Source organism: Anarhichas minor, unplaced genomic scaffold (genome assembly GCF_050575085.1).
Source record: "Anarhichas minor isolate MPS153535 unplaced genomic scaffold, ASM5057508v1 ptg000050l, whole genome shotgun sequence".
Taxonomy (NCBI): domain Eukaryota; kingdom Metazoa; phylum Chordata; class Actinopteri; order Perciformes; family Anarhichadidae; genus Anarhichas; species Anarhichas minor.
The window spans coordinates 1914111-1939836 of NW_027466496.1; the positions used below are offsets into that span (position 1 = coordinate 1914111).

Below are 25726 nucleotides of genomic sequence, written 5' to 3' on the forward strand. Positions count from 1 at the left end.
GTTTTTCATTCCGCGAGGTATTAGAGGTTGGAGACGGAGCAGCGAGACTCGCCGTGCCCGAGCCACCGACTCTCACCGCATCGTGAGATTAACGCACTCGGCTCCGATAGCCGAGCGACGCGAGCGGAGCGTCATTGTTGCTTCCTGTGCGTCCTGCCACTCGCACAACTGTGACTCTGTAATACTTCAAACGCCTGCGAGGCTTTAAAGTGCTAATGGACTGGATATTAGGGATGTAGTAAAGTGTGTGTGTGAGAGGACTGGAGGCTGTTGCACCAAAGCAGAGGCAGTTTCAAGGATTACTGTCGGGGCGGAAAAGAGGCAATTAATCTCTGTCTTGAAAAAAAAGGGATGCAGCTTCAAGGCCTTTTAGGAATCTTTTTTGAAAACGATAAGCTTCTGTTTACTAATTTTTCCGACGTGAATATGTGGCGGATATCCAAACACGCATGTGTGAGTGTGCAATTACGTGTTTTTTAAAAGCAGGTTTAGTGCCCATTCTTTTTTTTCTTTTTTTCCTAAATCAGACATACACGAGAGCAGCAGTTTGTTTGATTTTTGTCTCGTTCATTTTCAATTACAGCCAGCTCCCGAGCGGCTCACGCGTCCGGGCCGCTATCAGTTGGGACAGGATGTTTGATCAGAACTAAGCTCGGCTGACATTTGAATTTTTTTTATTAAATTTTTTTTTCTGTCACTTGCGTCCTTGTCCCACGCTCTGTTGTCAGGTCAAAACCAGAAGAGCTCGTAATGTCTGCATGAGGTGTACAACGAACGTATTGCCAGGAAATATGACCGAGGTTTTGACAGTTTCTTTATTTTTTTAAAATTTGAACTTGAAAAATATGAAATGTGCCATCAGGGAGGTCAGGTCTGGGGGATTTTCCGGAACTGTACCTGCCTGACACCAATGAGCAAAACAAAATCCCAATGTATCTGTACATCCCCCCCACCCCCCCGGCTGCTGTATCCAGCCTGATCAGACCTGGCATCTTTACCTTCAGGAGCTCCACGACGGTTTTCTCCATCTGTCCGTGCAGATATAACTCTCCATAGATCTGCCTGAAAGCATAAACTGCAAGAGGAACAAACATGAAAATATGAAGCGGGAGCTCAGGTTGATCTTGTGTGATTAAGGATAAAACAAATGAGCAGCAACAACACGTGTTCTTTCAATTTGAATTCCCCTCACTTTTTGTGGAAGAAAGTATCGTATATTTTACTTTTCTTTGTAAAAAGATTCATAAAATGTGTTTGTGTTTGGCGCCTACAAGTCAACTTAAAGACATGTCATCCTGATCTGCCAAAATGTATTATTTTTTGTACTTAGCCTTTTAAATATTTAATTTAGTATCTCATTCATAAGTATTTGAAAGTATTTAAATTTGTGGGAATTTACCGAAACATACCTAATGAAATGGGATTTGGGGCGTCTACTTAACCCTTAACATCTTTTTAAAACTGCACTTGACGGTTAGCTTGGGGGTCGTAGCAGCTAGCAGAATGACATCATCAAAAGACATGCAATAGGCTCTTTACATTTGCATTTATTTCTCCATCAGCCTCTGATAACTGAACGCTGCCCACATATCCCATGCCACTCTGAATATGTCAAAGACGCTGACGATTGAAGACGCACCGATCGATGGCGGGGCTTTCAAAATCAGCCAAAAATGCTGTTTGAATATGACGAATACAAAGTAACGGGATGTAGCTAGCATCAGCCGCCTGTCTCATAGGCCTGGATGTGGCTAATGACCCGACTGTCAAGGATTGTAACGTACATAGACACGGAGTAATGTAGCAACAGCTAACAACTTATGCAGGAAGACTGTTATTTCAGTGGAACAAGGTGTCTGAGTCCTGCATTGTGAAGGAGAACTATTTAGAGAAATCTCTCCTTTGCTAAACATAGATCTAATTTACTTTTTTTTCTCCTATTCTATTCTCTCCTTTCTCCTTTCCTGTCTTTCACTGATAAGCCCCCCCCCCACCACCACAGAGCACAATGACTCCATTGTGCCAAATCACAGAGCTGATAATGTTACGTGACATTAAGGGCAATGATGTTACTTCCCATTCAGAGAGACGTTTTGATTTGGAATGTAGACTCACAAAGAGCGCCGATATATTCAACGCTCTAAGGAATTTAAAAAAAAAAAATCCAATATTTAATACAATCACTATCGATCTGCACAATCGTGGAGCACGTCGGGAGAACCTTGCTCTCCAGATAGGCAGCAACTAACTAGTCCAGCGGCTTTATTGTGGAGATAGACGTTAATGATGATCTTATTAACCCGCGCGTTTACAGTCGCACATTGCAAGTCGCCACATGGCGCCTTTTTGCCACCAATCTATCCGCAGCAGCGTGAAAAAACCTGACAATTCCCAATGTCATTCAGCTCCTCTGAAGTAAGAAGTCAATTGTTTTTCCGCTCTTTTTATGTATAATAATATTCATATTCCCCTGAACGCTGACCTGCGGGGGGGGGGGGGGGGGGGGGAATGGGGCCATTTCAGAGCTGTCAGTACAACGTCTTTATCTCCGCTCTCCAAATGTTGGGGTCAGCCGAGACTTGACGCGCGGCAGACAATCCTCCCAAAGACCCTAATGTGATTAATGGGTGTCACTTAAGAGGGGGCGGGGTTGAGGGAGAATGGAAGAAGTCATCCAAAGGAGATTGTTGCCGAGGAAAAGGTACATTGGCGGCACTTCATCAGCGGGGGAAAGCGAGGATTGAGCCTCGCCGGCTGTGTGCGCGCCGTAAAAAAACCGAAATGTTCAATGTCACTTTCAAAGTTTTTAAACACGGCAATGCGGAACGCAACCTTGAAACACCGATAACGGGGAACGAGTTTTCAACCAGCAATTACAGCGCTCTGTGTTGGTAATGTCCGCCAGGTACATTAAGGAATAGGTTGCTCAAATACCTGACACCACTCACAAAAAAAAAATGCTTTCTCTGGTGTAATTCCAATTTTGCAATATTGCCTCCATTTGCACTTTGCCACTGTTGGGAAGTGCCACGTGCATATTTCAAAAAAATGAAAAGCCGCAGAGTTTGCCCTCACAGATGTCCTTGCTTGTCGTCCTCTTCTATTCCGCCGGCATTAGCAGCCGCTGGAAAGCGAACAGTTTGGATAGAAGGAGGAAGACGGCCAAAAGCCCACTTCACACCTGCTGTGAAACATTTGTTTATCTCGTTACTAGATGTTCTCAGATTGTGTTCACAGCTGGACCCGGATTCCTCACTCCTTTGCAAGAAAAAAACACATGTCACTTCCTCTCTCCCCTCGTGTTGACATCACTTGGAACCTATTTTGATTTTTCTCGTTGCAACGACATCCTTTAAAAAATGTTTGAAGTATGCTGCTGATTAAACATTCCTGCCACCTATTTGATGCATCTGTGTGCAGACGCTTATTGTTGCTCATGTAGATCGTAGATGTGGATCGTGGAGATAAAGATGTTGTCGTCATTATGAAATATACCAGATTCTTGCACCTGAATTATGTTTGTTTATCTTGGGTTGTTAATGTGCGGCGGTCTTGTGTGGAGACTTAACTGGAGACTGACTGTGACCCTTGTGGTTTCATATGTTCCGTGTTATTTACGTTACATGCGAGCATCATGACATGATTGTTAACCGTGATGTGGATACTTTGTGTGCAGGTGCGCCCTCAACTCAAGACGCGTGGTAGATTGTAAGTTAAATAAAAGATATAATAATACAAGATGAAATCTACATCCTGAAACTAGAAGGAAAGTGATCTATTCCCTCAGCCAGAATCTATAGCGGTCAGTAGTCTCACTGCTGTTTTCAGTGTGTTTAAAACTTCAGTACTTTGTAAAAGGCCCTGAAAAGCTGTGGACAGAAAGACTGAGTTTCTCTGGAAAAAAATGAAAAGAACTTCTAAATTTACTAACTCAAAAAAGTATTTTTTGCTTGTTTTGAGGGGCTTTATTTCTGACATTGAAGACGGTCTAAATCCTGCCCCGACCTTCCACTGACTCTCTCGTGGATATTACAGAAAACACAGAGGGACACTGGACAAAATAAGACAGGAAACCAGCTCGTAATATTTCCTTAATACTGAGCTATTCATCTGTAGAACACATCTATCATGCAAATATCCATCTCAATTGTTTTACTAATCTTAATCGTGGCCTAAAGTTGTAGAACGTAGGAAGACGATGAATACATTGTTGAATAATTTAGGGTTTTTGCAGGGTTGACTCATATTCCAATGCCTTTTTAAATGCCACATAGACATAACAAGAGACAGTAAAATATAATGGGATGAAACAATTATAAATATGTCTATTATAGCCCGATTGACGCTGGGTTGTGGAGGCGCAGGACAGCTTTCTGTTCAGTCTGCTCAAAAAGAAGTGTGAATCTTAACTCGTGCTCTCTCTCAACCGTGAGTAAAGAAAATACGGTATTTACAGCATGTTGATGAGAGAGCAACAGGTGCATTACCATGGAGACAGTCCTATATTAAATATTCTAATCATGAAAACAGCAGGAAACTATTAAAATCTGCAAATGAAGAGCACTGCGAGAGGCATGTAGACCCACGATTTCCTTCTTTACATTTTCGTCAAATGTAAAGAAGGAAAAGAGAGGGAGAGCCCGAGCAGCGTGCTGATTGGCCTCCTTATCTTAGATTGCAGGTGTCTGATTTGACGATGTGAAAGAAGAGGAGTTGTTGCCATGTGTTTACTGTAATCTCAATTTAAATCTAACTCTTTAATCCATCGATGCCCAGTGTCACATTCCACAACTTCTAGTCGAATCCAGACGTTTTCTCAAATCTACATTTCTTTTTTTTAGGTTATAATAACACACAGGCGGTGTTAGTTCATGACCAGTTCATGGAATTGTACGTATATTTAATGGCACAATTATTTTCATATATCTGGTGATTCCTCATCATGCCAGTCCGGAGGATTCATATGCATGAGTCTGAAATCTGACACCATTAGTACGTTTGTCGATTAGTCGGTCGACATAAAATCGCCGTTAAAATAGTTGGAGTCACATTTTGCGCAGAAATGCCAAACATTTAGCGTTGACGAAATATGGGACAAAACAAACTACTTGAAGGCATCTTAGACTCTGAGACTTTTTACTATTTCCTGACAAAAATAGCGTTCATAAAAACATTTAATCCTTTAATCAAAAATAATAAAAACACAAGTAGCAAGTTTCTCGCAGAACCTAAACTCCACAGCCATGACATGAATCTGATTAGCGTGTGTAACCTTGTAAATCCATTTGGACTGCCATTGACCGTTGTCATACAGCAAGTTAAACACACACGTGGCCCTAATTTGTTCTGGGAAGCGCTGTTTAAATGAATCGTGTTGACAATTCGGTCTCGTATCTCCCGAACTTGAAATATGAAATGCACTTTGCTGTTTCTGCGCAAACTTTTGCAGAATTTGCCATGCGTTGCATTTCCACAAACTTTCCTTCAAAGCAATGAGCGCATGCGTTGCGTTTGAAGCACGCGGAGATGGATTAGTGTTGATACTAGAGCTGATCACGGTTCGAGTCCAAGCCCTTAGTGCCACTTAGCATCCATCCAACAACCACCTGACCTTGCTGTGTGTGTGTGCCTCTAACCTGTACCTCTGCCCCACCCAGCCTGTTTGCTGTTATCTTTGTAGCCCCCCCCCCCCCGCTAGCACACCTTCATTACTGCCCCAGATAGTGGCATTGGCAACTTGTCACTCGTATTGATTTCTCTTAAACTGCAATTTACATGGATATTTGTGGGCGTCCTGAGGGCAGACTGCAGCCTGGCGGACGGCCCCGCCACTTTTTTCTCTCTCTCTCTCTCCCCCCCCCCCCCCTTTTTCTCTCTCCCTCTCTCTCTCTCCCTCTCTCTCTACTTTCTCTCCCCCTCGGGCCGGGAGGAAATGTTTCCACCCGACGACGGAGCCTCAAAGTGACTTTTCACTCTGACATCAGCAGATGTGGGTCATTGAGGTTTTTCTTTTCTTTTCTGCAGATGCATTGTTTTTCTTTTTTGGACGTCAACCTAAAAAAAAGGGTGAGTGCTGGCGAGGGTAAAGGAGAACGACAGCATTTACAGGCGATAGACCAATTTTAGTTTTTTTGATATGTCTTTTATTCAACGCGCACATGCAGGAAGCACAGAGTTCAATTGACTGAAACATCGAAGCTGCTTCAGAAAGCAAAGTCAAATATTGCGTTTGATAAGGCCCGAACAAATCCGCTTTTTTGTTGTTGTTCACTGTTTAGGCCCTGAACGTGTCCGGCCAGGAGAACAAAACAACAACCTCCAGTCTGGAAAGCCACAAATGCTTTCTGAAAGCCTCGACTCTGCACTTTTACGCAAAAACAAACAAACGCCACAAGCCTCAAACTTTGTGGCTGCAACACACTGTCAGGAGAGTTTCTGCCTCCTGTGCTGAAGGTCACCTGAACATCCCCCCCCACCACACACACACACACACACACACACACACACACACACACACAGGATTTTCAAAATAAAAGACTCATTTGGTCATATACTTATATGCTGTATAGTGTCCTACCAAAGCTTGTAAATTGAACAGAAGTTGACTCAAACTGTAGATCAAAGATGCATTTGATGAGTTTGTGCTAATTGAGCATTATGCATCTTAGAGTAATCTCCCTTTGTGGACTTGTCGGTGACTTTAGAACAGAGAGAGAGGGAATTTATTTTAGATCCGTAATCCTGCAATGAAATTAGAAAAATCCCAAATCTCAGTGAACAAACAAGGAGAGGGAGGAGGAAGACTCATCCGTTCTTCACTCCATATCTTGTTTTTTCAAATTTGTGGTGAGTCTGCAGCAGGTTGGCGTGTATGGAAACCAGCAGGAATAACCATGTTTAAATCCCTCATGCTGCAAAACCTCCGACCTGCTGAAGTGCCCTTGAGCTGCAGCATCCCCATCAGGTTGACCTCTGACCCCCCCTCCCCTGCGAAGGGCGGGAAGAGAACAGACAGGGAAGAAAAAAAAAGTAGGAGGACTTAAGTGAAAATGTAAAAAAAAAACATTTAAAAAAAGCAGCGGGTGAAGAAGGGGTGCGAGTTGGTGGGTGTCGCCGGTGATGTCACACCTCCCAGACAGCCACGATTGGACCCTAATTAGAAAGCTCAGCAGCAAATAGATGGGCGTCCCGCGTGATTGAATCCAAAGTGGCTGATGCCAAAATTCGTGCAGAGGCGGCGGGAGTAGACCGGGGCGCCGGTATCAGTGACTACTGAGAGCTGCGAACAGTCTCTCCGCGAGCGGGGAGGCGAGCAGGAGTTCTTCTTTTTTTTCCAGAGGTGATACAAGGAACAGCGACACGCGCTCTCATCTGGTTTTGAGGGATAACAACAACAAAAAAAAGAGAGAGAGAGAGAAACATAAGGAGGGACGAAAATATAGTCCGAGTCTCTACGTCAAAACCACAGGGACGCTGCGTTATCGGAGAGCAACGGGAGGCTGACGCGAGACAAGTAGGCTACAAAGGAGAGAGTCGAGCCGCGCCGAGTCCCAAGTTACCGCTGCGCTCCGCTCCGGAGGCTGCGCCGATGGCATCCGTACTTGGGAACAGCAGCAGCCGCGCGTCGGGGGCTCAGAGCGGACAGGTGAAATGCAAGCTGAAGAGGAGGCGGAGGAGGCGATCCAAGAGAAAAGGTACAACTTCACAGCACTTGTTCGCTTTTTACTGTGTCGGGGTTTTTCTTCTTTTTCTTTTCGATCCCGGTGTGAGAGCAGAGGTCGTGCGCACCTTGGCGGGGCATCGGAGCGCGCGGCAGCCCGCTTCTACTTCAGCCTCCGCGTGCAGCACGCTCCGCGGCGGCTCGAGTTCGAGCCCTCTGGAGAAATGCTGGAAACCACGAACGTGGACTAACGATTGCCGTCGGCTTTAAATGACGCATTGTTTTATTTCCCCCCTTTCAAAGTTGAGTTGCTGCTGTGTTTATTGTCTTTTAAAAAAACAAAGAAGCTTTTATTGTCTCGAACATCAACGAGCAAAACGACGAAATTAAACGACGCATCAGCTTAAATACAAGTTTGAACGCGTGCTAGTGATGGAGAGCGGCTTGTTTTTTTTTCTGATTTTAAATCCGGATGCATCGTTGTCCCCGAACCCGTTTAGCTCTCATTTCTTTCACAATTTCACGATTTTCAAGATTACTAAGCCATTTTCTATTCGTGACTTAAAATTTTCACAATATTAAATAAAGGATTAGCCATGCCACACATGCACTGTAATAAAACTGCATGATTAAAAAAAAAAAAAGAAAGCACTTCTCATACTGTCCCTTTTATACTAACATCCTCAAACTCAGTAGTGATACTCCTGATAATATCTCACCTGCTTTCTTTTACTGTCGTCTCACATAAATCCTCATTAGAGGCTTAAACACTTAGAGCCCTGCTGTGCTTCATCCAACAACACTGAACACTTAAAAAGTCTGAGAAACAGTTCCGGGGCCTTCAGCAGGGAGAAAGCTCTCTCGTTAGCTGTGCAGTACTTCAGAATAATATTTAATTTCCTGTTTAATTTTACGTGTGTTTTATTTCTGAATCAGAAGTCCCCCCCCAAACTGCTGCAGAAGCGTTCCTAATGAAGGAGTGTGTGTCGAGTCCGTGTGCTTAAAAACTCGCAGAGGAGCCGCACTGCAGAACAATTAATTGAATCTGCAATCAAAATGTAAAAGCGTGACTAAAACATAACCAGGGTGCAACATTTGCTCTGCAGCCGCACCGAGACAGATGCCGATCCCCTGTGTGTGTGTTTTTCTTACCCGGCAACCTGCATGAAGGTGTTCCGTTTCTCTGCCTATGACAGCCACTCATGCTGCCAGGAAACCCAAAAACCAACTAATAATTTACAGCACTTTGACCGTCTCGCTTTGAGATTTCTCTGTTTTTTTTTTTTTGTCTATTATAAAATAGTCCCGATCTACTGCTGTTCACTGCTGAACCGCGTACCTGTGATTGCAGAGTCATTTTACGCCAACGTATTCGATATTGTGCCCCACAGTGAGAAAATGACATTTACAAAATGATTAGCAGGGACGTTATTTGGATATGTCAGTTGAAGTGTCCATACTTAAAATCTGAACCGCCTTTAAAGAGGCTCTTCTTCTCTCTGCTTTCGTTTTCTTCATTATCTGTTTTTTTGGCTACTTTACAGCAAGTCACCAAAAAAGCTGCTTTGCTCTGGCACAGGCCACAAACACTCACAGAAATATCTTTCTTTTTCTCCCGCCCCCTTCCACAAAAGAAAGCAGAGAGGAACTAAATAAAGAAAGCAATGATACATTTATTTTTCATCAATTCATATCCATAAAGAGACGAGAGCACCGCTGCATGCGTCGTCCATGCTCGATTGTACTGACGCGCCACATTGTGGAATATGGATGAGCGCTCGGAGCGCGTCGACGCTTGCCGACCTGCCCATTGAACGCACAACGAGCCCCCATAAACACTTTGCACTTGTCATCAAACTGCAAACAGACAACCGCACCTCATTTCCATAGCCTCTTGATTTTTAATAGCCCAAGTAATTGAGACAAGGGAGACAATACATAAAATATGGCGCCGAGGCAAATGTATTTACATAATGGAAACGGCAGAATTGGTTCCACAACATTAGGCATTGCATATGAGTAGCACGCAAACGTGCGCGCATTAGCCGGCAGGCCTTTTCGCAGCGTGTTTCCCCTGAACGGCTAATTTATCAGCGCCGCTGATTCGTTCTGATAACACGGGACATGGGGGGCGGGGGTTCAGGGGCCGCCCGTAAATGAACTGTGTCTTTGGGAAGTGCTGAGGGGCCGCTGACTCCTCCGAAAGCTGCAGGAGGTGGACTCACTGTGCTGAAACATTCAGACACATCTCCTCTTTCCTGTTTGAATGTGTGTGTGTTTGTGTGTGTTTATGGAGGAGAAATACAGATTTCACAAATGTTTCATGATTGAAGGATTTTCTTCAAACTTGACTACAAATCAAGCAAAACTGAGCATTTAAAAAAAAAAAAAAAAAATGTATTCATCATCATCCTTCATCTCAAAGTGCCAACTGATCATCCTCATCTCGAGATTCCACACAATTCATCGACCTCAAGGCAAAATAAAAAGGCACAGAGGGATTATTGCGTGACATTTGGGGCTTAATCCCTCGGGGAAAAAGCTGCAGATTATTTGTAGATGGGCTCGCTAAAACCTGTGTGTGTATTCAAAAGGTTGTAAGCAGATTCCTCCCCGAAACTTGTATTCATTTTGTTTTTCCTCACCCCTCCTCCAAACTCCTCTGTGCAATCGTACGGCTGTAGAGTGCAAAACAAATCAGCACAGAACAAAGATTACGAGGCCCAGAATTCCTCGAATTCACACACTTTACTAAATTCCTCATCTGTGTTTTTCTTCTTTAAGCTCTCTTTGTCGCTCTTCACCGGCACCGCCTCGCATTGGTCGGACGGACAGCTCGCTCTGCGTTTGTTTGCTCTCCCGTGTTGGTTTGACCCGTGTCCCCCACCGCTCCTACAAAGGACCCTCCTACATGCTGTTGATCTGCCCCTTAATTAATCACAGCCTCGTGATTTACGGTCACGTCCCTTAAGGATGTCGGTGACACAAATGGAATCCTTTTTTTTTTTTTTGTGTGCGACAGTCCAGTGATGTACAGGAACATGTGGGTGAACGTCCACTGTCTGTAAAGTCCATCATCAGTGTATAACATGACCTTTTTCTTCTTCTTCTCTGCTATCTTTTTAAACTGTGGCATATGTGAGACTTCTTCCTTGTCTTTTATCCACAATGCATTTTTTTTTTCATTTTTCATGAACAAAAATAAGCAGAGCAGAGATTTATAGAGGAACATTATTTTTTTACAACCACACTTATCATCCCGTTCCCTCGGCGTTACAGTACGGTATATCAGCGTATCATCAAGAGCGCCAAGGGGGGAAATGTGAAAAACGCAACGAGTGCAACATAATTTATGTAGCAATTACGGGTTCACGCCCTCGTCCCCTGCGAGGTGGCGGCACCGGGGTCGAGTGTGGGCTGTCGGGGGGGGGGGTGGAGGTGGTGGGGGGGGGGTGGGGGGTTGGTGGTGATGGAAGTTGGGGAAGAGGGTCAGTGCCTTCCGGCATCCCAGGCTCCCGTTTCAGAGAGGGCAGGTTGGCCAACCGGTTGCAGGGGAGGAGGGGGGGGGGGGGACGTCAGCATGGCAGTCGATTCGGCGTCGAGCCCCTCGTTGCTCTGAGAGGGAGAGGGAGCACTGGTTGTTCGGTGTCACCGGCATCCCTTCACAGGACGGTGATGCAGGACGCGTCGAGCTGAGGGCAAAGGTCGGGACGGAGAGGCGAGGCCGAGGTAGGCCGAACCTCCGTCAGGATTTTCACTGTTTTCTACTAACGATTCCAAAATCTGTGTCGGCTTAACCAGCGAGGTATGTGTCTGCATCTGCATCTTTCTTCGTAGTTGCTGCATGTGACAGTATGTATTGTAATGGAATAAGGAACGTCGAAAATACCTTGTTTTTATAGTTTGATCGTGTATTTTTTCGTCAGCCTTTAGAGGAACGTGACATTTAAAGCGGCTGTGTTAGCAGTATTTAAAAACTATAATGCTGTGTACAAAATACCTCACTCACTGTCTGTTAGATAAACGGATACATTGTGGCACATGGTGTCCGTACAGACAGCTGGACAGGACAAATGAGATTGTTTTTGATTGATAATTCGGTCTCTTGCAGTCTGTTTCTGTTCGAACCCTCTTACGGCTCTCAAATATTGCTCAAAGTGTCCTCTCGACCTCATGAGATCAATCTTTTGTCGCCGAGTGTGTCATTGTGATGAAGTTGCTTTAAAGTCCCTTTGTTGATACCGTTTTGTCAACCTCCCAAAAGTAATATTGCAGTCAGAAAGTTGTTTGAGCAGCAACAGAATTTCAAAGAGAAGATGGGTCTCTTTCACATACAGTACCATTTCCACGACGGCTGTCTGCCAGAGCCTGAATAACTGCGCCGATAAAAAGCTATATACGTGAGTCATAAAAGAAGTGTGCTCAGAGCTGGATAATGCTGCAAGGAGAGCTCATTGAAAACTAGTCGCACTCGAGCCACAATGGTGTAAGCACTCTGTTGTTCATTGTGGAGGAGGCTGATCTGTGTCTGGCTGTTATTTTCATTGAGAATCTCGCTGCAAAGCCAGTGTAGCAGTACCTATAAACCTGCACGTGTGCACTGTAACAGTACAGTATACTCTCTGCACACCAATGTCACCCGGCCTGTGTGTAGTGGGAGAGAGACGGAGATGCATTTCACAAATGTAGAGTCTGGTTTTACCCCCCCCCCCCCCCCCGAACACTTCTGTCACACTTGTTTGTGGTTGTGCTGATAACTGCATTTAGAGCTGCGACAAAAAGAAGAAGACAAAAGAACGCCGCTGGCATTTATGAGGTTAATGAAGGTCAGCGCCGACAGGAAGCGGCGCGGCGCTCCTCCACGTGCGCGCGCATGGCTTTGTGCATTTACAGGCGCTCCCTGATTAAGGCTAGCGGTGGAGGAGTTGGCGGTTTAGGACACGGCGTCCTCTAACTGACTGAACGTTTAGCTGAGGGAGAGAAGAAGGAAAAAAAGAAAAAGGTTATTACTACTGACTGTGCTCTCTTGAGGACAGCTGATAAAATGACCATGGAAAAAAAAGAAAAAAAGGAATAGCACAACTTTATTACATTAGCATAATTAGTAATTATCTCATAATAGTCCCTCTTGGCTTTTTTGGAGCTCGGCAGTGAGACATTGTACTTAAAGTTCAGGCGCGGAAAAACAAATCTTGAAGCCCAAAAATGTCTCGGTGACACACCCGTGAGCCGCCTCAGTCAGGTCGTGGACAAAGTGAATCACAAGTATATAAAAAGAAAAGCACAGATGCAGGTTTTTAAAAAATTCAGAAGGTGACACTTAAGTTAATTAGCCTTTTGTTTGATGACGCCCACAGTTGCAGAGATAAGGGTATTACTCACATCACAAACAACTTGTTGCGCTCGTTGCCGTGACGACCAAACGCGAGACATTTAATTGCGTTTGTCACGTGCTGCGGCTCCATTGTCCAACAACAGCTTTCAAAACATCAACTACTTAAGGGGGGACCTTTGTGAACTGCCACACACAATGTAGTTCAGCTAACGTATGTGTGAGTGCAGAGGGAATTAAGCTGTGTGTATCGGATTGTGTGTGTGTGTGTGTGTGTGTGTGTTAGCACAGGTTTGCCTGGGTGTGTGTGTTTTGCAACAGCTTTAACTGTTTTGTGAATTCGTCCTCCGGGTTTATCTTCTTTGTTCATTAACAGTCAGCAGTTCTTAACTTTTTTTTTTTTGCTGCTGACCTCTTATTTTGAAAGAAGGGCTGCAAGTGCAACAATCATTTTCATTTATCAATGAATCTGATGATTATTGTTGTGATTATTCCATTCATCATGTGGTCTAGAAATGTCAGAAATAATTAGAAATACCCCCCACAATTGTATTTCTGTTAGCAATAATGTAAGAACCTGCATTCTTCAATTTTGTTTGTATTTTTTGATTGGAAAGTGACTCGAAACAATTTTTAAACTTTGAATCAATGTCTTCCTCCCATCCCTCAATCACGCGGTGCATGTCTTTGAGTTGTCAGCGGTTCAATCAAGCAACGGTTTCCCCTTCCGAACGTGTTGTAGTTTTAGGGGAAACATTCCAAATTTTTGTCTTTGTTTTTTAATGAATTTATTCAACAAAAAAGATGCAATAGAAATGCTCAATAAATCTCAATTATTGATGGACCAAATGTATGTCTTCACTGCTGTCTAATCTACGATATTCAATTCTAGTGGAATAATTAATAAATTGTATTCATATTTTCAGCCCTGAGTTTTGTCGGCAGTCTTCCTCTCAGGCTGCATTTGGGTCCCAACAAGAAGGTAGGGCAGTCCTTATGAAGCATGAGAGTAGAACGTTGTACTTCTGGACTAGAAAGAGGACTTCGTTGGTATGAATCAACGCAGAATGTCAAATCTAAAAGTATTATTTCAAAAGGAGGACATGTCGTCCTGTCCCCATGTGAAATTACGCCCCTGATTACGTCCAGGTGTAAAAGGAAATCTGCTTATCATGGCTGGCTTTGCATCATGGCAGCCAGCTCCAAACAGAAACACTGTAAAGGCTTTATCTGCACATTGCTGTTGATTCAAGGCAGCCGAATATATACATCTTTTTTTTTTAACTATTTAAGCATGCTGTCCGGACATCTAATCTGAAGTGCTGCCAACAGTGTGGAAGTCCCCCCTCCCCTCCCTCCGCCGCCTCCTCCTCCTCCACACACATCATGGTGGAAAAACATTTCTCCAGTTTATGGTCCTAATTAGCTCTAACTGTGCCATCATCCCTGAGTCATCATGCCTGGAGAGAGGCCAGATCATTTGACGGTCCGCAGTTTCACACTTTCTTCATCTCTCCCCTCTCTCTCTCTTTCTCTTCCTCTCGGTTCCTCTCTCTCTCTCTCCACTCTCATTCTCTCCCCGTCTCTGGTTTTCTGCAGCGTGCACACACACACACACATACACAGACACACTGTTATTGTTGTCCTCCGGCTCACTCGCTCGCTCGTGCGTATTCACGGCACGGTGGTAGCTGCTACTGTGAAAAGGGACATATTTCATGAGTGGAAAACAGCTAAAGAAGGTGTAAGAATTTCAGCACCAAAAAAAAAAGCTTTTTTTTTCTTCTTTTTTCTTTTTGCCGTTTCCCAAACTCCGCCCTCAAAACATAGCGAGTCGGTCGTGAAATGTGTTCGGCTGCCGTTTGAGTGCATTTGGAAACTTCAAGTCACAAAGACATTAGAAGGCCCGTCACAGCGTCTGATCAGTTGGCGGACTCCGCCCCGCTGACTCCGGGTGACTTAAAGCTTCGCGCCTTGCCTCGGGGCACATGACGGCACAAGTGGCCCGTCTGCCGTGCTGACACAGCAAAGTTAACACCGATACCCCGCCTCATATGGAATAATGAAATTGGATGAAGCAGCTTAACCGCGCGCCGTCCCTTCTCTCACCATCAGACTGGGTGCCTATTTGAGATAACATTAATGAAGGGGACTGTAGCCAAGAATAGACACGTCTTATTGCTGGAGGAGGTGTGGGGGGGGCGGGGGCGCTAACAGCATTTATTTCCATTAATAAGATGGAGCGCTTCACGAGAGGGCCTCTCCTGAGGGCTCTCCCCGGAGGTCTGAGAGAGTCCTACACCTTGTCAACCTCAGAAGGAGTTCATTTCAGCGAGCGGGCGCTTGGAGACACACTGCGGCGCTTGGAGACACACTGCGGCGCGTGGAGACACACTGCGGCGCGTCGTCTCTCGAAGAAGCTCGTCTTAACCTTGACGTGGCTCCACACGACTTGGGCCGAGGTGGACATTCAATCACCGTAATCACTGCTGTCCATCCTTAATACATCTTTTTTTAGGTCATTAATATGAATCTGAAGCTCTGGTACCTTTGCTCTGTCAGCACTGTAGTATGTTTTTTTTCTTGGAGGAGCAGCCCCCGTTTTGTTACCTTCCTTTTGTTGGCCGGGAGGTTCTTAAGTGTCATTACTACTGTACTGCTGTAGGTGGTAAGCTATTTAGCCTGCCATGCTAATGCTAGCAGCTTATGTTAGAGCCATAGACTGTATGTGAAGTGGATGTAGTCACCGACTACGCTTGGCTTTTTTTTTCGGAACCAGAAGTGAAACAAGAGGGTGGAGCTAAGTGCACTTGAATGTTTTTAGGCGACCAAATCTGTTACAATTAACTTGCTTGAACTGAAAACACACTGGTTGATCTTGTAAGTATGGCACAAGGTAGCCTATTTTGTATTAAAATGGACTATAATTTACGAAATGAACATCATGCTGTATTGAAGAAGACTTGAAACTAGAGATTGAGACCATAAAGTCATGTTTACAATGTTTACTGAGGTAAATAAAGGGTCATTTTCTCATAGACTTCAATACAATCAAACTTCTTTTTGCAACCAGAGGAGTCGCCCCCTACTGGCCATTAGAAGGAATGCTCGTTTAAGGAACTTCAGCATTGCATTCACGTTTGAATCCTTTTTTAAAATAATTTATAAAATTGTGCTCTTGTGTTATTTGGTTTTAAACCAGCTAGAAATACAGACACAATCCCCAGACCTTTTATATGCTGTATATACAGAGAATTGCTCCTACTGCAGCTCTTTGCACATCGGTCCGGCATGTGGAACAAATTCCAAAACTTGACGTGTGAGGCGTCGCTAAACTGTGATTGGCCAATCACTGTTCGGAGGAGGGGTTTAGAAAACAGTCACTCGTGTCTTTGTCTACTTGCCAATAACCTCCGTGACGATTACAGCATTACATGATAAGTGGTAAGCATTATGGGTAGCAATGCATTATCTCTGTGCAGTAAAGAGGTCTGCGTCGTGAACTCCATTACTATACCTGTGTACAGAATGCTTTCTGTGCACTGTGGTATTTTCACCTCTCTTTGTTTGAGGGGTCAACACAGATCTTAAGTATGTAAATAGATCTGTGACGCCGGTTGATTCTCGGTGAAAGGTAAATACATCCAGCGCATATGAGATGTGTGTGGCTGATGGAATTGCCTAATGGCAGATTAGTGCATTGATAATGATGAGCATCCTGGCTGCTTCATTATTCTGCTCACATGTTAGCGTTAAATAACAGACCCCCCCCTCTTCGCCCTACAGTAAATCCTCTCTCATCCACCGATTCCAGCATCCTTTAGGGGCTCCTTCTAGGAGAGACCGACGGGCTTATCTGGCAAATCCTTTAAAGGGTATTTGTAAAAAAAAATCCTTGCCTGCATTAACTCCGTCTGATGTTCTGCGTATCACCACGGAGTCGACCGGCAACGGGCGAGTCTGAGTCTTCTATACCTCTGGGCCGATCCGCGTGATATGTGGAGTACTGTTTTCCAAGTTTCTTAACAGTCACACAGCGTGGTGTTTATCTCTCCCTTCCCCACTCCCCCCTTCCCCCCTTTCGCCTATCCTGATTTTGATTTGTACAGCTTGAAGTGGTGGAGCGTAATAGATGTGTTTGCATTCGGCGAAAAACCCGAGAGTTCCAGTCACTCATCCGTCGCCTTTGATAGGCCAGAGCCTATTTGGCCTCGCCCAGATAAGGCCTGGGTACACACAGAGTCGGATACAGTTGAATTGTTTGTACACACATGGTGCTTTGACACTGGTCTGCTTGGACTGGCTTTGGCACGGTGGAGAGTTTCATCCCCGACACCCCCCTCCTCTCTACCTCACCGACAATCCCACAGTGGTGCTTTGGAGCTGTCGGTGAAGGGTGAAGGGTGCGCAGGACCCGGGGCTACGAATGTTGCCTTGCGCAGAGGACAAAGACAGAGGATGCCTCTGGGTCCAAAGAGTCCCCGACACGCTGGCACAGATGAACCTACACGACCACCGTTCCAGATTTAGACACGAGGTATGCTGTGTAGGTCCCCATACGAGGCATGTCTCCGGTAAAAAACATCCTCGATTTCAGTGTCGGGGGGGGGGGATAAAAAAATAAAAAGAAACCCTGCCACACATCTGAAGGGAAGCTGACTTATCAGCTGCTCAAACAGATTCGCCTCAGTTCATCTCGCATCTGTCTTTCATTTCTCTGAGTAATGATGGGAAATAGTTCAACACAAACAACTTTAAATGTCAGACCTGCGAGGGATGTAAACAAATATGATGACATTATTTGGAATACGAATAGATAACGTGCGCTAAACTGTTTGAGCAGCATGCCACTTTGTGTAGTTGTGGTCCTCTAAACACGGGGAGGTTTCATATTGAGACATTAAACAAGGCTCGTCCTCAATAACTTCCAATTAGTTATTGTCTAATTCTCCGGCACGTTTGTTTGGCTAAAGCTTAACTGATGATGGAGTTGTTACTTTGACCTCATGATCTATTTTATTGAAGCCAAATTTTGACAATTTCACACAAATGTCTTAACATTAAAATGTGCTGAGAGAAAATGTTCACTACCTGCTGAGCACCGAAGCTTAAAGTCAGATCAGGTTTTGTTATTTAATTTAATAAGGTACATGGTTGAGTATTTATATACTGTATGTATGAGTAGTATACGTGACAGTAGAGAACACGTTAGCATGACGCAATGTACTCGATACTTAACAACTCGGAGTGTAAGATCCGCCCTTATCTGGTGACGATCCAAAATTCAGAGTCAAATGCGAATATGTTTGTGACATAAACAGATATAGGTATAGATTCATATTTTTTTTTTTTTTTTGAAGGCTATAAAGGGAAACAAACGGCTGGAGAGCCAGGTACAGTATTTCATATAAACTATAACATTACACTTAAAGACTAAAGTTGAACTGGTCACCATTACAGACGATACTGAATTAGAATGTAACGGGAGGAATAACCGCAGGGTTTTTGAACTGCTGCACGTACACTGTGTGTGTGTGTAACACTGAGTTAAACGTATCATTAACTTCAAATTAGGGTTAGTGCTTTCCAAAATCCACATCATTTCCTAAATGTCCAGAAACAATAACGTAAAATCAGACTAATCATCTGTTGCACCGTTAGCAGCAATGCCAGGTCTTCCGTCGGGGAGACGGCAGCCCGGCCCTGAGCTGGAATCTGCACCGCGGTAAAACCCAGCGAGGCCCGTTGAGTAGACGACGGAGAGAGCGGCAACCGGCTTTAATGATAACAGCCCCCGACGATAGCGATGCTAATCCCCCTGCTATTCCTGCTGACTGCAGAGAGCCCGCGCTTTGTTCTCCGCTCCCCCCCTATTAGCGTGATGGAGCTTCATTTTCATTTGAATGGACCATCGGTGGGATAAGGAGAGAGGCGCTCGCCCGCCTACGTGTGCAGACTTGTGTGAGGGAGAAATCGAGCATGTGGGGAGGGGGGGGAGACGCGTGCGCTTGAAAGGGTGTGTGAACTCACACACACACACACACTGTCTGTGCTCCAAAACAAAGACACAACAATAGAGAAGTGACCGCAGGTCAATGCGGTGACCTGTCTGGGCTGCCGGTGCTATTATCTTCCTGGCACCTGTTCCAGGGGAGTTTCTCCTGACCGTGACCCACAGCTGAGGCTCAAAGATGACTTCACACAACACGTCGCTATTCCTTTCTGGAGCGTCAGGTGGAAGAAAAGCACATTGAGCTTTCAACAATTACAGCGGATTAAATCAATTGTGGAATTCAGATGTCTACTGTAAGTTCCATATTTACAAGAGGAAGTTCATTTCTTTGAGCCTAATTTTTTGGTTAATTTGACGCCAAAATAGAGTTTTGGCAAGCGGCTGTCACCCTAGAGCCCCCTCACAAAGAAAGAATAGCGGCCAAGGTGACAAGCGGTTAAGGAGGGAAGAAGACCCCGCTTATTCATCAAAAATACTTTTGAATCGTTGCAAAATCATTTCTACAGATATCTGTACAAAACTCTTTCTTTTTACAAGCGTGCTTTTCTTCTTCTTCTTGATTGACACTCTTTAAGCCAATCAGACATGTTGTTTTCTTTCCTGTCAAAGCATCAGTACTTCAGAAGTGAAATTACAACCTTATAGATGGATGGAAATGTGCGGATGAGCTGCCAAAGCTGACACGGAAAGCTAGACTCCATCTTGAGTTTGCTGAACTTTGCCGTGTCTCCAGCCTAGTTGCCTTTTTTTAATGACGTAATCAGCCATATTCTTAATGAATTCCCCCATTTTTCGATGACCGGAGAGTCTTCTATGGAAGATCCGACATCTTTACAAAGTAGTTGTCAAATGGTTCCTATCGTAACCTCATCACTGTACAGAAATGTAAACGGCCACAGCAGCAACACGTAGTGCGCTGAATGTACTGTGAGCAGTGTGTGCTGTAAGACAGATATGTGCTGTTAGTTGACCCTGAGTTTGTACTGGCTCCCTGTGGCACAGTTTGAGTTTGTACAGTCGTGGTCTGCTGTTGAACGGGCAGAGAGTGTAAACAAGGCTCAGCCCCGTCTCTCTCTCTCTCTCTCTCTCTCTCTCTCTCTCTCTCTCTCTCTCTCTCTCTCTCTCTCTCTGTGTGTGGGTAGTTTGTCATAGCTGTGACTTCAGGGCTATCTAAATAGCAGCAAGCGGGTGTGTTCATCATCACATTCATCCTTACCAGGGTGAGAGATGGATGGCCGACCGGTCCGCCGGGTCATGAGTTATCACCCACCAGGGGCTGCTGGTTCATATAAAGGTCAAAGGGCTATTTGTCTTCAGGCAAGTATGCCTGTCTTTTTAGGCCTTTTTTGTGCGCACACACACACACACACACACACGCTCCCACTCATAGCCTCTTACCTGAGGACTCCAACTCCTGCATGCATTTATTAGTTTGCTTTGTTTTTAATGCGGCCATGTTTGAGCTATTTCACTCATCCTGTAGCTGTTTGATCATTTTTTCAGTTGTGCTGTACTTAAATGCACTTAACGTTTTGTGGCATTTAAGGTGTTCCTAATCCAGTATTAAAAAATAATAATAATGTTTTGCTTTACGATACTCGATCAAGTGTTTTCAAGGACATTTTTTCATGTTTTTTGAAATTTGCCTATTTGCTGTCTTGCATAGGAAAACAGTTGGCCTTGCTCTGCCTAAAGTAAGTATAAAAAAACCTACCAGCTCTGTTTAATTTCACAAATTTTACCAACAAAATACATTATATTTAGTTTGATAAAGTCACTGGACCAGAAAAAAAGGTAGTTACAACTCATAACATGTAAAGAATATAACATGTACTTTTGAGTTTGAGAAATACGCTCATATTCACTTTGTTGAGGAGAATAACGTGACAGGATTGATACCAGTCTCACACCTGTTCAGTAAATATACAGCATCCAGTTAGCTTAGCTTAGCATAAATACTAGAAACAGAAGTTTGTTTTTTAAACAGACGACATATGAACGTGTCAATTAGTGAGCAGTGTAGATGTTGGTAGGCGGATTGTGTTGCTTTGTGTTCCCCCAGTTTAAAGCTTCCTTGCTAGGCTAAGCTAAGTGAAATCGGTAATCTTTTTGTTTCACTCTTGGCAAGAAAGAGCAATTCCAACATGGTTGTGTTAAGCTTCCTTAATCCTCCTTATTGTGCTTTATCAGTCATTTATGCAGATGATGTCACTGTTATCATATTATCAATCCTGTGCCATTTCCACCATATGAGCTTATACTATAATATTCAAGGTTTTGATTTTAAAAAAAAACTTCACTTCTCGGGCAAAGCTAAAGTAAAAGACCCCAATACAAAAGGGAAGGAGGCTGCCACTTCCTCCATCAACAGGCTCTTCTGTCATCACTGCGACAGCTCTGTTGTACATTATAGCTGTCCGGGCGATGACACGGTGTCATTACAGAGAGCGGGAAGAGGAGGAGCACTGGCAGATGTAAATAAACTGGTCAACTATATTAATACAAGCTAAACATCATCACGCTGTCAAACCCCACTCGTTCACAACGAGCACCATTGGTTCTTTTATGGTTTCTGCACCACCCTTCAACCGTTAATAGCAAACGCTTAGTATCTCAATGTGGAAACCTCAGCGTGCAGAGCTGTAATGTGTAATAAGGAAAACAATGTGTTTTTTTTTTTTTTTTTCAAACACCGTTATGAAGTGCTTTACCACAACTTAAATGCACTGATGAAAATGTGAAGGAGCACAACGTCGACACATCAACAGATTCGCTTTCAGCATCAGCCACAGACCTCCTGAGTCGGAGCAGTGTTATGTAATGAGTCAGAGGGCATATGGATCGGCCCTTTGTAAGAACTGGAGAATGCATTATCATTAGTCTGGCTACAGTAAAGGGCCAGCCAGCCCTGAATGGCGAACAGATTCATTGTCTTTCATTTCCACTCATTAGACTCCGTTAATGAAGAGCGGTTTGCTCCTAGCAAGAATGTACCTTTTGTAACGGGAGACACTTAACTCAGCCACCAACATCACCTGCTCCGATAAGATAAAGTAACATGAAACTTTAATGATCGCTGAGGGGAAATCGCCAGTGTTGCGGCATCGGCTTGTAACGAAGGCTATGTTTTAAAGAAAAATAGGATTATCATGTGAATAGAGCCGAGTGGGGAGTAATAAATGAGCCCACACCAGCAGACTGACATTAAACATGATAAGGAGGCATAGATAAATCCAATCACTAAACATGGTTAATTATTACATTGTCATGGTGGGTAAGCACAACAACACCATAAAACACCAAATTAATTAATAATTAGTCTTTTATTAGCCTTTATTAACATCTAAAACTTCTATTGATACATGAGGATAAATGATGATTACAGCTATACTGCGTTATCAAGCATCCATAAATTGGATGTTATAGTTGTTTACAAATATTTTAATAAACACTTATATTCCGCTTATGAATGCTAAAAAAAAAGAAATGCCAAAAGTTTAGATTTTGAAGAAGGACTCATAATCTGACTTTTCTCCCGGCCTTGGTCAAAAAGGAGCTGCACCTCCCAGACTCGAGTCCTCCACACACCTGCTTGTCACCGTCCGGCTTTCATTGCCAACGCGGTTATCCGATCCTTATTGGCTGCGCGCACTCGGCCAAACTGCAGCCGTGTCCGTTATCGCGCTCTAAGCAGGTGCCGAGACGCGCCGCTCCTCCATCACAATGCAGATCCGCGCCGAGCGATCCATTTTTCAATTTGGTCTCCTGCCTGAGATAAATGAACAGATGTCGATTGACTTCCCCTTCCTGTGCAACCGTGAGCCGTGTTTCCACCTGACAGCCGGGGCGTCATACCTGAGAGGCTGTTTGAGAAGAACGCGTGTTATAATTGGCACCTTTTTCTTTCAATTGGACTGACAATTGGAAGGAGACATCCGTCGGCGGTTACTTTGACATGTTTTACTTTTCTTGCCTCTTTGTAAATCTAATCGACAGATTGCTTTCGCGATAGATGAGGTGAGATGGGAGGCCTGTGTCATAATCGCACTCGCACACATACACGGACATACACACACACACACACACACACATCTAAACAATATCTCACCCCCCCGCCCTCCAGTGCTTTCACAGCCATCTATGTTCACCAGCTGGTTATTATTGCTAAAAATACGCTTATAAAACTAGTGTGGCCTGGCACCATCACACCCTAATGACGAGAGTCAAGTGGCGCGCGGCTGATATGCCCTCACATGCGCGCTGTCACAAGCCATTTAATTAAACTTGAGAAAATGGGAGCTGGCATTGTTGTGCTCTAAGCCCTCCCTCCACCTCGCCACACACACACACACACACACACACACCCCTTCTCTCCCCTTGCAAGTCGTTATGAACTAATATGCCGTCTTTATTGCCATCATCTCAGTGATCATGATAGTTCTCACGTCGTGATGATGTGATATTATCTGCCCTGTTCAGGCCGTATTCACTGTTATGTGAGGAAGGAAAACACCAGCGTACTATTCAATGCTCATAGAAGGTTAACGACTGTTCTGATGTAATCAGCTGTCAACCAAGCTCCTCCTATAACGCACCTCTGTTGGATTAATGCCACGGCACAAATAAGTGATTTACTGTGATATAGAACATAGGTGTTTTGGGCTTCAGGGTCATTTTTAATTTCTTCTGTTTTAGCTGTCTTTGCATATTTATATTCTTCATTGGTGTCTGATACTTTGGCCTGCGATAACCAGTTGTATTTTAAGTATTCGTGAGCAATTAGTAATGGTCAGGGATGCCCCTCAAAACCAGGTTCTGAGCGGGTACCGGTTCTAAATTAGTGAAACCCGGAGTATTGATGAGGTTCCGGAGTTAACAGTTCTGCTATCGGCACTTTAGAAGTGACTCCGGGTCAGTACAGCGTGAGACACACATCGTGGCAGGGAAAACAAAACGATCGAAAGTGTGTTTACTCCAGTCGATGCTGAGAACTCTGCTTGTCACAAATGCAATAAACCAAAGTAAGGGAGGTAACACCAGCGGTTTCTATCGGCTTAGAATAGGCTAATAAATGAAAGCTAATCGCTTAGCTAATTGTTCAGATGCTAATGCAAGAAATTCTCAGAAAACTAATAATGTAAATTGTACAAGGAACCCTCTAACCTGGTGCACTATTAAGAATATTTAGCTTACATTAAGAATTATGCTCAAAGCAGTGACACTACTGTTCGTATGTGTATATACATATTTCATATTAGCGTGCGAACATAAGCATCTACCTCAACACACTACTGTGCCCAAGTATAGCCTCACAGAGCTGCTAGCATCGCTGTAGATGTTAAATGAGTTGGAATAAATGATCTCTGGTGTCTGATCAGCAGTTAATATTGAGTTTTGGGGAATGTTTTGGCCACATGTTGCTGTTTTACACTGCATTTCCTCCTCTCTGTACTTAGGTGCTATTATCAGAAACATTTCAGATTCCTCTGAACTTGAAGGACAGCACCTTCTTTCTGTAGTGCTGGCTTGTTTGCAGTAGTTATTATAAGATATTCTAGTAATTGTGATATAAAGTGCCTGGGGTGCTCAGTATAGCACCTTTTTAAGTAGGTTCCATGGAGGGAAAACACACTTGTTTTGTCAAAGCTGGCCTACACTGCATCCTGGTTTAAGTTCTAATAGCACTGCATTCCCATAAGGGATCTCTGCTGTCCCACCTCCTTCAGAGGGAGGTCAGAGGTCAGCGCCTGCTCCAGAACAACAGCTCCAGACCTGGTAGCGATTCAGTGTCCTGTTCAAGGACGCTTGCCAACACACAGTGGAGCTCTGATTTCTCTCCTCTCCACCAGAAATGCCAGAAAGCCCACAAATGTCCCATAAAGCCAAGCCATTGTCTTTACAGTCACACCTGCCTTTCAAGTGGTTACCCATCCATGTCTGTGAGCGTGTACCCTGCACCACGGCTGGGTTCCCCAGCCTGCGTCGGGGGCTCCTGCGAAGAAAGCACAAAAAGGGTCCAGAGAGGGTCTGGGAGGAAAGTAGAGCAGTGTCGGACCGGATGATGGATGGTAAACGAAGGTGATTCCCAGAGAACTGTGTGTCTGTTCAAGTGTGTAGAAGACCGCGAGACAGAGGAGAGGAAATGAGCTCATGGCAGTTTGTGTTTGTGTGTGTCTACCGCTGACACTCGGGACCACTGCCAGGCCCGGTGTTCCCCAACTCAGAGGTCAGCGGCAGGCATTGCACCCCAGGGTCAACGTGGCAAGCGCATGCAAGCGATCCAGCACAGGTGTGAGGGAAAGAAATGGAGGAGGGGGGGGGGGGGTAAAAGATGGGATGGAGGGCGGATGATTGAGCAGAGGATGAGAAGAGGGGTTAAGCACCGAGGTGACGAGCTCTCCAGGTTTGGAGAGGGAACAGTTTGATGGATGAAGAGGACCGGAGCACAGGAAGTGAGTTGGACTGCACAGCAAAAGGAGTGTTTTTTTTTTTGTGTTTTTGTAAGGCGGCTCGGACGGGGCTCGCCTTCGGTGTGCTCAACTTTTCAGTGTTCACGAAGACAGCAGTCACAACAAAGAGGGTGAGCGGCCACAGCCTGTGTGCTTCTCAAGGTCCATTGAGTGCAATTACACAGAACAATAGAGACAGCGCAGCGCTAGTTGACGGTGCTAAACACCGCTCCTCTCTTGACACAAGAGGAGGCGCAGTGGCTGAGCCGGAT

The 25726-nt window shown here is 44.5% G+C and overlaps 1 protein-coding gene across 1 annotated transcript in view; it reads left to right on the forward strand.

Moving 5' to 3' along the window:
* The first annotated feature begins 7588 nt into the window (after positions 1 to 7588).
* Positions 7589 to 25726, forward strand: part of adarb2 (adenosine deaminase RNA specific B2 (inactive)) — a 153847-nt gene continuing 135709 nt past the window's right edge. The window contains exon 1 of the mRNA XM_076112641.1: positions 7589 to 7694. Coding sequence (XP_075968756.1) covers positions 7589 to 7694 — 106 coding nt within the window. The remainder of the gene's footprint in view (positions 7695 to 25726) is intronic.